The 14,455-nt window shown below is 42.9% G+C and overlaps 1 protein-coding gene across 2 annotated transcripts; it reads left to right on the forward strand.

Annotated features, from left to right (window-relative positions):
* The first annotated feature begins 623 nt into the window (after positions 1-623).
* Positions 624-3,979, forward strand: LOC104599273 (large ribosomal subunit protein uL23). Of its 2 annotated transcripts, none has more exons than XM_010261740.2 (4): positions 624-720; positions 1,440-1,498; positions 2,774-3,140; positions 3,667-3,979. In XM_010261740.2, the coding sequence occupies exons 2-4, from the start codon at positions 1,480-1,482 to the stop codon at positions 3,749-3,751; spliced, it is 471 nt and encodes a 156-aa protein (XP_010260042.1). In that variant the 5' UTR covers positions 624-720; positions 1,440-1,479; the 3' UTR covers positions 3,752-3,979. The 2 variants fall into 2 exon arrangements, with proteins under 2 accessions (XP_010260042.1, XP_010260043.1); XM_010261741.3 differs by lacking the exon at positions 624-720 and adding an exon at positions 722-810.
* Positions 3,980-14,455: the final 10,476 nt, after the last annotated feature.

The following is a 14,455-nucleotide window of genomic DNA, read 5'->3' on the forward strand; positions in this document are numbered from 1 at the left end:
CTCACACACGCCTCACGCACATCTTACCATGCATTGGAAACATCTTCCGTACTTATAAGTTATTTTTCACGAAAAATGTTCCCAATGCACGGTGGATGTGCATGTGAGGCGCCCAAGTGTGAGGAGTAGATCATGTTCCCTCTTTCAAGATATCATACTTGCTCCTCACTCAGCACTCTTCACAACGATCATAAAGGGGATATCTTCTTCAAAAATGGGCGTCTCATAGGCACATTCACCGTGCATTGAGAATATCTCCCATGAATAATAACTAATAAGTACGGGAGATGTTCCCAATGCATGATAGAATGTACATGTGAGGCGCTTGTGAGGCACCAGGCACATTCTACTGTGCATTGAGAACATCTCCATGAATAATATACATTGTGGGGAATTCACATCTGTGCCCCACGAAGAGGTGCCCCACGTCTCACAGCACATCTCCGCCGTGTACTGGGAACATCTACACGGCGGGGATGTGCCGTGTGACGTTCTTGGGCGCAGATCTGAACTCCATTGTGGGATACCTGTGAGGTCAGTGTGAGCTGTGCTCTCTGAGAAGTAGATCCGGTCTCCCTCTATCCAGCTTCTTTGCTCAATAGTTCCTCGTTAAGGGTAGTTTGGTAATTTAAGCCCCTAAATCTATCATATATGTTCATCCTCGACGTCTAAAACCCTAGAAGCTCGAACCGCCGCAGCAGACGCCCCCCTCTCGTCCAGGTTTCTCTCTCTATCCTTCCGATGGCATCCTTGAATTTCTATTTGCACGTTTACAGAGAAATGCTCAAATTCATTTGAAATTACATCCATGTATGTATCTTTTTATAAGTTCTGTATAAAACCTGATTCAACATCGATACTAGTCTAGACAATTTATGTTGTTTTGGTTAGTTAGGGCTTCACTGTGTGAGTGTCCATCTAAATCTTTAATCCTTTTACTGTTCCTTTCCCTAGTATTCATCTTAATCTTGCCTCTTATTGCTTTCGCATCAGTATGAATGCTTGCCTCGCTCGAATTGATTGAGCATTTGTCCGAAACATTTCCGAGGTTAGAATTTCAGGTGTTAAGAAAGGTAGAGTTAGTTATCGTGAAATTAGGGTAACACCGCAAACGTGACATTTCATGAAATATGTTGAAGTACGCTTAGTTCAATGGACGATGGATACATTCATTTGGCAACTAGTGTTTGAAATCACTCGTAGTACTGGTAAAGTGTCTGTATCTTTTGATTGTTCATTTTTTTCCTGTTATAGTTTCCTATACAATTAGTCTGAGATCCCGAAAGTTATATGCATTTTTAAGTAAATAAAGAAACATGCGCCACTATATCGTTCTTTCTCTTATATGGATTTTTGAGCTTCCACCAGTTTATCACATAATGCATAATTGAGTTTCCTTTTAGAAGTTTCATAGTTTGATACTGGCGCTGTTTTGACAGGTTTGATTAATTAGAGTGGAGAGAGTTGCTTTAGTGACCAATGGCTCCTCCCGCTAAAGGTAGGGGCTTTCCTTTTTTATATTGTTGATATAATAGGATGGATGGACTAGCTGATATTTATTGTATCGTTGGTGTTGTGGTCTTCATTCATATCAGTACTTGCCTAGAATATCTTACGTGTTTGTTATGAATTCATTTTGGTTTTAAAAGTCGTTATGGCTTTCTGAATAGGAAACTTGGTGATAGTTTTTAGATGCCTTTCCATCCCATCCGACTGCTTTATTCCATGTAGTATTATCTTAACTTGCCATTTTATGGATACTGCATGGAAATTATTCTCTATCTTGTATTGATATTATGTTGGGTTTTTTTTTTCCCTGGATCATTCATCATTTCAGTTTTCCCCTTATGAACTCTAGAGAAATAATGAGGGATTTATGATAACTTCCAAATCCCATAAAATGTTTAATGTTAACTTCCAAATAATCATGACTCCGTCCCATGTGCATGGGCACACCCCTTTCTAAAGGAGCTGTGCTTGGACCTAGGTGAGGCGCAGGTCTTGAAAGGTCAAGAACTTTTGTTGTCAAATTGATAATTTAAAACCTGCAATGATGTCGAATACTCGAAGTATGTGCAGAGGGGATTGAGGATTCTAAGATTTCTCTTATGGGGTAGTCTGGAGGCTCAATCCCCCAAAGACCAAAGTACCAACTGTTTTTTCCTTCAGGGTTGAATCTATCTTGTATTGATATTATGTTGGTTTTTTTTTTCCCTGGATCATTCATCATTTCAGTTTTCCCCTTCTTATGAACTCTAGAGAAATAATGAGGGATTTATGATAACTTCCAAATCCCATAAAATGTTTAATGTTAACTTCCAAATAATCATGACTCCGTCCCATGTGCATGGGCACACCCCTTTCTAAAGGAGCTGTGCTTGGACCTAGGTGAGGCGCAAGTCTTGAAATGTCAAGAAATTTTGTTGTCAAATTGATAATTTAAAACCTGCAATGATGTCAAATACTCGAAGTATGTGCAGAGGGGATTGAGGATTCTAAGATTTCTCTTATGGGGTAGTCTGGAGGCTCAATCCCCCAAAGACCAAAGTACCAACTGTTTTTTCCTTCTACTTTTAGGCCGACAGGTTTGAAGTATGGCCTTAGTCAAATTAAATCCTTGGGGAAGGACTTGGCAATCAGCAATTATTCATCTTCTGATATAGAAATTATTCATCTTCTGATATCCTTTTTATTTAATCATACCAAGTCAGCGCTAGCTATGTATTTTTTCTCTTTTTTGCAACCTAGAGTTAAGACTTTGCATCTTATACAGCTGCCACTGCCAAGAAGACTGATCCCAAGGCACAGGCCTTGAAGGCTGCCAAGGCTGTGAAATCGGGTGCTTCATCCATAAAAAAGAAAACAAAGAAGATCCGAACATCAGTTACATTTCATCGGCCGAAGACATTGAAGAAGGATAGGAGCCCTAAGTACCCTCGCATTAGTGCACCACCAAGGAACAAGCTTGACCATTATCAGATACTCAAATATCCCCTCACGACAGAGTCTGCAATGAAGAAAATTGAAGACAACAACACACTGGTTTTCATTGTTGATATCCGTGCAGATAAGAAGAAGATAAAGGCTGCAGTGAAGAAAATGTATGACATTCAGACAAAGAAAGTTAATACCTTGATCAGGTGAGCCTTCATTTTTACAATGTACTCTGTTTTTCTGCCCCCTCACTTGTAATTTTTGTATTGATGAATATGTGCATAAACTTTAAGGCCTAGTTTGGAAAGAGCACAAATGCAAATATGTACAGTGCAAATACATATAAAATAATACAAAATACAAGGTTTTGTACTCTACAAATTTGTATTTGTACTCCTTCCAAGGTTCAGTTTGAAAGAGTACAAATACAAATGTGTACAATACAGATTTGTATTTGTACTCCTTCCAAGGTTCCTTCCAAACTTGAGCCTTATGTTGGCTTTGCTGATATTTGACATTTACAATTTTATACATGATCAATTTACTTACGACCAAATTCTTCCAACCTAATGTTTGTTTTATTCATTTTGTTATGATATGATTTTTACCGGGCACGTTCATCCAAGTATGTGCAAATATTTCTTAGTGCAGTTGTGATATGTGGTATTTCTTTTCCCCGGCAAATTGGTGGATGTATATTCTGAATGAGATCTATTATTCTTGTGGTTTCAGGCCTGATGGGACTAAGAAGGCATACGTGAGGTTGACACCAGATTATGATGCACTGGATGTGGCAAACAAGATCGGCATAATCTAACTATGTCCATCTTTCCTTGCCTATTTGTTGTGATTCATGAAATCCTAGCCATTTGAGAGCAGTTTTGTTGGAACCGCCTAGTATACAGATGGAATTACATTTCTATTCTACACCTCTTAGGTTTTTTTGGTAATCTCTCTTAGGTTTATTTCTTTATGTTATTACTTTGTGTCACACAATTTTTATGATCTTAGTAAGACTTGAGCAAGCCGGACACTCTTACTACGATTTTCGGTTTGGACTTCGGTATGCCGTATGCCACCATATACCGTTTGCCAGCCCTAGGTGGGGAATTCTGTTGAAGTGGTTACTTTGATAGGTGTTCGATCCGATTTAGACTTTCAAGGCCCCAGATGTCTCATGTCAGTGGTAGGTATTTGGTGATAAACTAACTAATAAACTCTATTTAACATTTCAATGTATTCAAGTAGACCATGAAAAATGGTTCAATCGGATAATTTGTAAATTTGGTACTTACTATCATAACCGTAAAAAAGGGTCATTTATTAAAAGCCCCTTATATTTGCACGTGTCTATATTTTGCAACCTATTTGCTTAATTGATTATCTATGTAAAAATGTATATATACAAAAATATAGAGTGTAAAGACATACGAAATAATGCAAAATACAATTATACTCTTTTTAAATTGAGCTTAAAAGTATCAGGTTTTGCACTGTAATCCTTCCAAACTGAGTTTTTTAGCGGGCTTGCACAATTAGGACAGTCAAATTAAGTTGTTTAGGCTCCATTTGGAAGGAGTACAAATACAAATATGTAAAGAGCAAAATCTTATATCTTGTATTGGTTTGTATAGATTTACTGTAGATTAAGGTTTAAAATATCGAAATATCGATATGCTCAATACGTTGGTATGGGAGTATTGGGCGAATTGATACAGTATTTTAGGTCTTATTTTTTATTTTCTTTTGCAACCGGTTTCGGAGGGGTCCCAAAATGATACATAGCTGATACGATCGATACTTTGAACTTTGTTGTAGATATTTGTATTTGTAAGCCTTAAGAAGAAAAAGTAATGGTTTCAAGTTGCAATTCCTAGATGCTAAAAGCCGTTTAACCTCGCTTGGACTCCAGAATGCCCTACCCACTTGATATACAGTATGTTGACCCATCGGACGTTAATGAGTTTTCCTCTTCACCAATCTTGTTAGAGGTCAAGAGTTGGAACATTATGAATTTATGATCATGACCAGTTGTAATCGTATTCATGTTGACCCATCAGCTACTGTTTCTATTGTTCAATTAACTGTTTATTTGAATAAGTAAATTTTAGCTGGGCCACACCAATAAGCAATTAAATAAACACTTATTTAAGTGCTATTCAATAAGTGATTATTTCATTTTTGGCCTATCTTGGCCTCTCATGTCATTTTAAAAATACCCATGCTAAGTGCTTTTTCACCAAATATTTATAAGTGCTTATTAGAATTGTTTTTAAGCACTTATTTTTCACCTAATATTTATAACTGAAGTTTCAAGCAACTAAGGCCATGTTTGGTTTATTGCTATGGGTTTCATTCTTTTAATTCTTGTTCATTATGGATAAGAATGAGCAAGAATGTATAACATTAGAATGTTTGGTTACAAAAATCAAGGTCCAAAGTATCGACATGTATCGGTCGCCACTTATTGGCCGATATGTATCGTTCCGGGACTCCACCAATACGCCCCTATAGTGGGTGTATTGGGGGTCTAACCGGTTCAGGGGATGGAGGAGACCTAAACCGGCCTCCTAAACTAGTATCAGGAAAAAAAATACTAAAAGAAATAGTATCGATTTGCTTGATATGCCCATATCGGTGTATCGGGCGTATCGATATTTTGAACTTTGACAAAAATATTGCTGATGGAGGAAGATTTGACCCGACCCCTCGGCCATGCGACACGTGGAAGCAACCGAGAGTGACCTGGCAGAAACGCCAGCTCGGCACGACAGCAGGCCCACAACCCAAGCTCCGAACTAAAGAGAGCCGAGTGGCACGAAATTGGAGTACGCACTATGCTTTGAGTTCGCGGCATCCAACAATGAGGCGAAATACAAGGCGTTGATAGCAAGGCTAGCTCTGGCGCAAGAGGTGAAGGCAAAACACATAGTTATCTGCAACGATTCCCAGCTCGTGGTCAACCAAGTTACAGGGGAATACGAAGCCCGCGAGCCGGCTATGATCGCCTACTTGGCAAAGGTAAGAGAGGCAATGCTTAGCTTCCATTCACATTTCATCAAGCAAATCCTGGGGTCAGAGAACACTGAGGCCGACGCTCTGTCCTGGCTAGCCAACACCAGTGACAATACCATGAGAACTGTGTACATAGAGGAGTTACCTCGGCCTAGCATTCTCCGGGGGGCAGAGGAGGTCGCCCAAGCAGAACCGAGCTGGATTGATCCACTCGCGAGCTTCCTGCTACATGGAACCCTCCCTGCGGAACGCAACGCTGCCAAGAGGGTAGAGCGTCAGGCAGCCAAGTACGTCATGATAGACGGACGGTTGTACCGAAAATCCTACATGCTCCTCTACCTGCGCTGCTTGTGACCTCTCGAAGCCGAGCTCGTACTCCGCGACATTCATGAAGGCCTATGTGGTGGACACTTAGGGGACAAGGCCGTCGCTCAGAAGGCACTACGACAGGGGTACTATTGGCCAATAATGAAAGCAGACGCCGTCAGGCTAATCAGGAAGTGCGAGAAGTGCTAGAAGCACGCCAATATTCACCATCAGCCCGCCGCCGACCTCAAGTACCTCACCAGCCCATGGCCCTTCACACAATGGGGTATCGACCTACTCGGACCATTCCCGCCAGCAACAGGAGGAAGGAAGTTCCTACTAGTGGCAGTAGACTACTTCACCAAGTGGGTTGAAGTTGAGACTCTCGTAACCATCATAGCTCGAAACGTCCAGAACTTCTTCTGGAAGAACATAGTGTGCCGCTTCGGGCTACCTCGGGTGCTGATCTCCGATAACGGAAAGCAGTTCGAAGACATCAAATTCCAAGAGTGGTGCCAAGGCATGAGGATTCGGCAAAACTTCACGTCGGTTACGCACCCACAAGCAAACGGTCAGGTAGAAGTCACGAACGAAGCTATCCTCCGCGGACTGAAAGCCAGGCTAGACTGAGCTAAGGGGTTATGGGCAGATGAACTGCCCAGCGTCCTATGGGCATACCGAACTGCAGAAAAGACCGCCATCGGAGAAACTCCCTTCAACCTCACCTATGGCACGGAGGCAGTCATCCCAACTGAAATCGAAATCCTTTCACTTCGATTGGAAGCATAAAATGACAATACTAATAACGACGAGCTACGTACCAACCTCGACCTACTTGACGAGGTGAGGGACCTCGCGTACATCAGAACCGCGGCGTACCAGCAAAGGGTAGCTCGATACTACAACGCCAGAGTTAAGAAACGAAACTTCCGCGTCGGCGACCTGGTTCTCCACAAGGTCATGGTACCTGAGCCTGGCGTTGGCAAACTCGGGCCGAATTGGGAAGGACCCTACCGAGTAAAGAGAGTACTCGGGGGAGCATACGAGCTCGAGACCCTGGAGGGTAAATAGATACCCTGGGCATGGAACATCGTCAACTTAAGACGATTTTACTTATAAGTTAACAAACTAAGCAGGCCATGAGCCACTGCCGAGCTAGCAAAAACCTTGGCACCCTAAGGCCCAGAATGCCGAGCTAACAAGGACCTCGACACCAAAAGGGGCAGAATACCGAGCTAAAGATGACCTCGGCACATTATCGACGAAAGCAATCTGGGGCAGAGAACAATTCGGGCACATAGCCTTACTATGTTAACTCGCCTCGGAGCACAAGTCTAGCAGCTCGGGTATAGTCACTTCGACAAATGGAGAAAATTTGCACAACATATTTGAACAGAAAAAATACTTCATTGCTAAATGTTTGCTTTACAGTGTTTAAAAAAAAAAGGAGACACAAACGAGCTCACATGCCCAGAGGTCAATCTTCCTCGCCTTCAGAAGGGACTTTGACAACACCCGAAGGACCCACTTCGTCTTCGGAATCCGCATCGACATCAACTGCGGTAGCCATCTCCTCAATGATGCGCGAGGTGGTTATGGCGCTGATATCGAGGTCGGGGTACATGTTCCTTATCATCCATCGGCTCAACTTGAAACCCCGTTTGTACGAGCCCACCATCATGTCGTCAAAGCGTGGCGAGGCAATATAATCCTCAACGGCTTTTGCCTTCGCCTTGTCAATAGCCTGAGAAAAGATCTGCGTCTTCTCCCTAATGTCTTCCTGAAGGTACTCGACCTGGTGCTCCAGGTCCAACTTCAGATCGACCATATGCCTCACCACCATACCTAAGGCCTCTTTGTCTCTCTAAGACCTCGATAGCCCAGCCTCGGCACTTCTGCCCGTCTCAAGCGTCTCTCCACCTAAATTGCCAAGGCATGGATAGAGGAGTTCACCTGCCAGAATGAGGACAAATAAGCTCGACAAAAAAAAAAAAACCACTCCGACTTGCCACCATGGCGTGAGTTGCAGCCCGAGCACCTATGAGATTGGTAGGGAGATCGGCCCACTGCACGACCTCCTCAGGACAAGTGGCGGCCTTGCCTTTTCGGAGAGTGTAGCTCGACATCAGCACACTCCCAATCCCACCATGGCTCCCCGAGCCCGAAGGCGCAGCCCGGGCATAAGGAGCCCCTGCCGCCTCCGGAACTGAAGGGGGCACCTCGGGCTCCCCAGGAGGCTCCGTCCTCGGTACCTCGGGCTCCGCCACCCGGGAAGGATCGGCGCGAACTCGCTTAACAGCTCGCTTCTTCCGCTTCATGCCAGCAAACAAGTTCGCACCTCGAGTCTTGTCTGCCTCCATAACACCTGCAAAAAGGAGCTCGGCGTTAGAAGACGGGAATAAAAGCAGAAACAAAAGTATCTTTATCTGAGCAAGAAACCTACCCGAACTCAGACCGGCCTAAATGAGTTTATCCTCCGTCAGATAGGCTTCGCATTTTAGCTCTTGTCGGGCCCAGTCCCGGAGGCCCTTCACTGTATCTTCATCTAAAACAACACCGGGGTCAGGAGCGGCCAAACCCCACTCAGTAGGAAACGGCCACCCTGTAGCACTTTGAACCACGAAGTAGTCCCGCTTCCACGCTGGGACGTTGTTTGGGAGATCGTGTTAGAGCTTGAAGCTCGGGCGAGGTGACAAGTAGTATAACCTCCTACGCCTGGGCAGGGGACCCGCTTGTTTCTTAAGCATGAGAATAGCGGAAAAAATTTTTAAGTCCAAAGGAAGGCAGTGCTCACAGCAAAGGGAGATGGTCCCGGCAAGGTTGCGGATAGAGTTCGGGTGAAGATAATCTATAGTGACACCGAAGTGGTTCATAACCTTGTCAATTAGAGGATGGAAGGGAAGGCGCAGCCCGACAACAAGCTACTCCTGGAATATCACGATCTCATCCGGACCGTGCTCCCAAGGAAAGTCGCCCGAGGGTAAAAAGTAAGTATACTCCCCGGGCAGGTTTTACTGGACGATAAGGGACCAAAGACCTTCGAACGTCATAGTAGAGAGTTCGAACTTGTCTGGCACCCGACCTCGACGAGAGGTGGATGCCAAACTACCCAAGGTGACTCGGCCTACGGGCTCAAACTCGAGCTCTTCCTCGACCTCTACCTCGGGCCCCCCTTGGACTCACTAAGGCCGTCGGGGGCAGCAGCTCGGTTCGTAGAACCAGCGTCTGACCCCCCTAGAGGGCTACCAGTGCTACTAAAACTAAACATCGAAAATAAAGAAGACTGAGGACTCACCAGGAAAAGCTACCGAACTACGGACGAGTGACGCGAGCTCAAGGAACAAACGCTGAAGGATAACAGAGGAAAGTGACTGGGGGTCCCCCCACTATTTAAAGCCACTATACCCGCGCATCAACGGCCAAGATCGAAACCATCCAAAGGCTCCCTGCAAAGTCAACTGCGCACTCCTCGACGAAAAGACACTTTGGCGCGCACATTCGGAAATTCGAAATTGTTTGGCACGCACGTTCAAAAATTTGAAAATCGTTGGCGCGCGTGAGCCACACGCAGCCCGGAACTGACCCCTGGTCAAGCCAAGCCAACCCCGGTTGAGCCGAGAACACAAGCAGACCGGACCAGAAAAGTTCCTGATCAAGGCCAAAGTGTGCCGAGGCAAATCCACCTGTCATCCCGTGAACTCCCCGTGCCGGGTCAAGACCCTGAGCACGGGGAGTGGGGGGCAATTGATGGAGGAAGATTTGACCCGACCCTTCGGCCATGTGACACGTGGAAGCAACCGAGAGTGACCTGGCGGAAACGCCAGCTCGACACGGCAACAGGCCCACAACCCGAGCTCCGAACTAAAGAGAGTCGAGCTCCCTCGAAGGAACCTGCAACTCGAGCTCCGAAATAAAGAGAGCCGAGCTCCCTCAAAGGAACCTATAAACCGAGCTCTGAACTAAAGAGTCCCGAGCTCTCCCTTCGAGGTCCTGAGCCTTACAAAGAGCACCAAAGGCCGAAAACCCGAACTACCCACCTAGGGGCGGTTCGAGCCACTCTCTTATCCGAATTCGAGACTTCACATTAAAAGACTGCTTCGGCTCCAAATTGCCTAACTGAGCAACCGTACCTGACGCCCAAGAGACCGTACACGGAGGCAGCGCACCTAACCGATCAGAGGATTGACATATGAAAGTCGCCATCCAACGGCCACCTGCCACCGCCATCCCACACGGATAGAGGCGGCCCTGGCAACTGGCAGTGGAGGTTATGACACCCGAACTGGCAATTGACAGAAGGAAGTGACCCGATCTGGCAGAGGCAATGATGCCCGAACTGGCAGAGGCATGGAAGTGAGTGCACAGGGTGATTATAAAAGGCCCCCATCTCACAAAGAAAAGGGTATGTGATTCTTGCGTTTTCTGGTCTTAGAATTCCCTATTTCCCTTGCCTTCTGAAGAACATTAACTTGAGCTTCGGAGTGTTCCAATCGGGTTCCTCCCCGGAAGCCTCCACTTTCTTCCTTGTTTTAGGCTCCTCTGATCTTGTTAGAAGCGAGGTAACCGGCAGCTAGGACAGACCGGATCGCGCCTCATCAATTGCCATTACCCACATTCTATTTAGAATGAAAAATCATCCCATAGCACAAAAGTTGAATTAGCCTAGCATGAAAAATAATCATGCCTCATCTTGCTCATTTTCATTCTTTGAGGAAACTCTGTTTACAAAATTGATGCCATAGATGTTTACTAGTGGACCACCGTGGAGGTACTTTTACGAAAGCACTTTTATAAAAGTGCTTTTACGAAATAACTTTTACAAAAGTACTTTTATAAAATCATTTTTTATAAAAACACTCTTTATGAAAAGTACTTTTATAAAAATATTTTTATCAAAGCACTTTTACATAGGACACTTATCAGTCTGAAAAAATTTATTTTTAAGAAAAAAACATTTGGTTTATAGCAATATTTTCTCATTCTGCCTACTTTTACCCTTGTTCATTTTAGAATTTCATCTTGGGGAAAATAAGAAAGAATGATTGAATGAGAATTGAACCAGATATGGCCTAACTGAACAATTAATTCTTCATCAACGATTCCTCAATAACCCAAGTAAATTGGCAAGAGCATGTCCTCTCCTTTTTTCAAATTTCTGACAGCTTGATTACAAAATAGATAACAGCAACTTCGGTTGATTTTTTATCTACAGAACTTGCTTGGTATTAAAGCTGTAATTGAAACAATGGATCATGATCCAGTCTGATTTTGGAATATAACCACCATAAACATTGAAGATTTTGTAGGAATCGACAACAGTATGCAATTTATCTTTCGATTCGTCTTTTCCCGCCTTTTGTTGGCTCCTATTGTCTAGAAGTATAATTTATCTGCGTCCCATTTCCCTAATGATAAAGAGAAGGTCCAAAACAAAAAAAAAGAAAAAGAGACAAGCTAAAGTAGAAAAGAAAAGCTACTGTCAGGATTTCTTTTCTTTAATTTTTAGCAGTTTTGAGTTTGAACACAGACCAGGAAGGTCTCCATCTGCTTCTTTTATGTTTGTGGGGAGCAACACTAATTCTGTCACTTGTTCTTCATTTTGTTCGCCTGCTTCATTCAGAATGATAAATTGCTCTTTGTGTTTTTGTTTTTCCTTACCTCATGCATCCTGACATGGATATAGAAGAAATGGGAACTAATGTGTTCATCATTGTTGGTACTAGTGGCTTCATTCAAAACAAAGCAATGAAATCAATGAAGATCAAATAAGTTTTAGTGAAGCAATTGCAGTTCGCTTCCTTACTAGTAAGGGTGTCAACCGGAGGAGGTCTAATTTCTATGGCATGCATGAGAAAGGATAAAAAAATTATTTCCCAACTTTCTTACTATAAATTTCTCATCTCAAAAGGTATAGTACATTTAAAAAGAGATTATTATCATGGGGTTGGACCAGTGTTTTCAAGCTGTCGTTGATCCAGCTGGTCACCTTGCGTCTTGCCCCATTATTTATACCAGCTGGTGACCCATGACCCGGATACAAGAAATGGTTCGGTCTCGATACGGGTCAGCTTTTAAAACATTGGGTTGGACTTGATTATTATGATTAAATGTTTAAGGGCTTTATATCCATAGGCCCCAGTTGATTCCATTTAGGGCTGCAAGTCGGGTTGGTCCAAGTTAATAGTTTACACTGTTTTGAGATTGGGTTTCAGCCCATTGAAAATTTGATAAATTCTCAATCCAAATCCAAAAATGTTGCACCCTTAATCCCAATTATGCCCAGATCTAAAGTTTGTGGAACCAGACCCTATCAACCGAGGCTGCTGGCCTTCAATATGCCCGAAAGAGAAAAGGATTGACAGATTGACGCCTTGTCTAGTGCAAGGGAAGGCGGCATATTCTTTCATAGCCCAAGCTGAGACATTGTCACATTGATATCATAATGCAGAATGGGTAACTATTTAACTAAACATATGTAATTGAATTATAGAGAAATGAATGCAACGAATATTCGACTGAAAATGGAAGTGAGACTAGACCGAGAGGGAACCTGAGAAGAAGCCCTCAGAAACTATGTGCGATGGATTGGGGGTAAAGTTTTGCAGAAAAGAAAAGCGAGAACTGATGCAGGAAACGAAGACTTAGCTTTGGGGGAACTCTACAACACAACACAGCTGCAGTGTCTGGACGCTACCTTATTTTCCTTTCCAAATGACTTGTCCATTTTATCCCAAAACCAATGCATAGAACGGGCTTTTGAACGACCCACCAGCCACATAAATAATTTTTTTTTCCCCTTTTTACGAGAAGAAGCAAGTGTTACCTTACATGTATAATGGTGAGTTGGGCCAGGATTTTTTCATCAACACGGCCGGTTTGCTTATATCCAGATGACTCTGGTTTTGCTCAAGTGTATGGTAGCCTGTTTTTTCACTTAGTTTTGTTTGGTTTGAAAGAAAAGGTTGGGAAAGGAAGGGAAAGACAGGAAAACCTATACAATGTTTGTAAAGATTTCTCTTTCTTTTCCTTCTTTTCCCTGCATTTTCCTTCAAACCAAACATAGGGTTATATTATCTCAACTTCTTTATATGTTGTGTCAACGGACTACTGGATAGTTGCGGTACTGAAGTTCCTGCTTGTTGTGGCTAACAAGGAGATACGAAAACATTTATTGTTGAAAGCTTCTTAAGTTACTTTCATATTGATAAGCTCTGTACTAACGAGTTTTGGCTATGCTGATGGACAAAATTAGATATTGATGATGTTTTTAAGGCTCAATTTGTTTGGCAGGAAGACATCAGAAGAGAATATTTTCCAGGATTTCCATTAAATCTGGTTTGACTTTGGCTAAGTCCTTAGAGTGAAGAAGAACCTGAAAAGAAAACCCAAAAAGGGAAATTATTTACCAAAATGCGGAAACGAGTATAACTAGAAATTAGGGTTGTGACACTTTGCCCCAAATTCCTCCATTATGACGGAGGTGTAGCACGAGTTTTGTTGAAAAAAAAAGTACCAATAAAGAAATCCTCCATTATTTCTCCACTTTCAACAATAAGATAGGATATTTTGCTTGGGCCTCTGCAATTCCAAGCAAAGAATTTCCTTTTTTTTCACCCTTTAAATTTTATAGTACATACATTATACATAGAATATAACTCAGGGGGTGGGGACAGCACAAGTTTGAAAACAAACAGATGGATGTTATTATGAAGCAGCCCAAGGTGTCAATCACATGATGCCCAACTGTTCCATTCAGACTAAAGTGAGAATCTTTCACAAATCATAATATTTCTGAAGCTATCAAATACTTTATGATAAGCATTCGGAGATGTCTGTTTCTCTCCATTGAAAAAAAAAATGTCTAACTAGATCATCGATTATGCCGTTGGAAGACCGGAGTATGTAAAGGCTCCGGTCCCCCAACTTAAGTAATTTCAAGGAAAAATAACGATTAGCTTGGACTGATCTTGATCCGATGGAGTAATAGTCTTAATTGACCGTCCCCCTCATGACCTGACTTGAATGTTCTTCGTAGCTTATTAAGGTCAATGGATTAGAATAAAGTTTTTAAAATCGAATCAGACAGGAAACCATTTCAAGGATCGGGTTCCTAATTTGAATGGTCCAACCATCTTATTTGAATGAATAATTCATTCTAACTAGATTGACGGATCAACCAATTATTGATCAAATCAATGAA

Source organism: Nelumbo nucifera, chromosome 2 (genome assembly GCF_055504915.1).
Source record: "Nelumbo nucifera cultivar China Antique chromosome 2, China Antique-T2T, whole genome shotgun sequence".
NCBI lineage: Eukaryota > Viridiplantae > Streptophyta > Magnoliopsida > Proteales > Nelumbonaceae > Nelumbo > Nelumbo nucifera.

What these genes read in the sequence shown, in the direction of transcription:
- LOC104599273 (XM_010261740.2), top strand. An exon ending in AAAGTTAATACCTTGATCAG is followed by an intron (nt 3,141 to 3,666) that starts GTGAGCCTTCAT and finishes TTGTGGTTTCAG; the next exon opens with GCCTGATGGGACTAAGAAGG.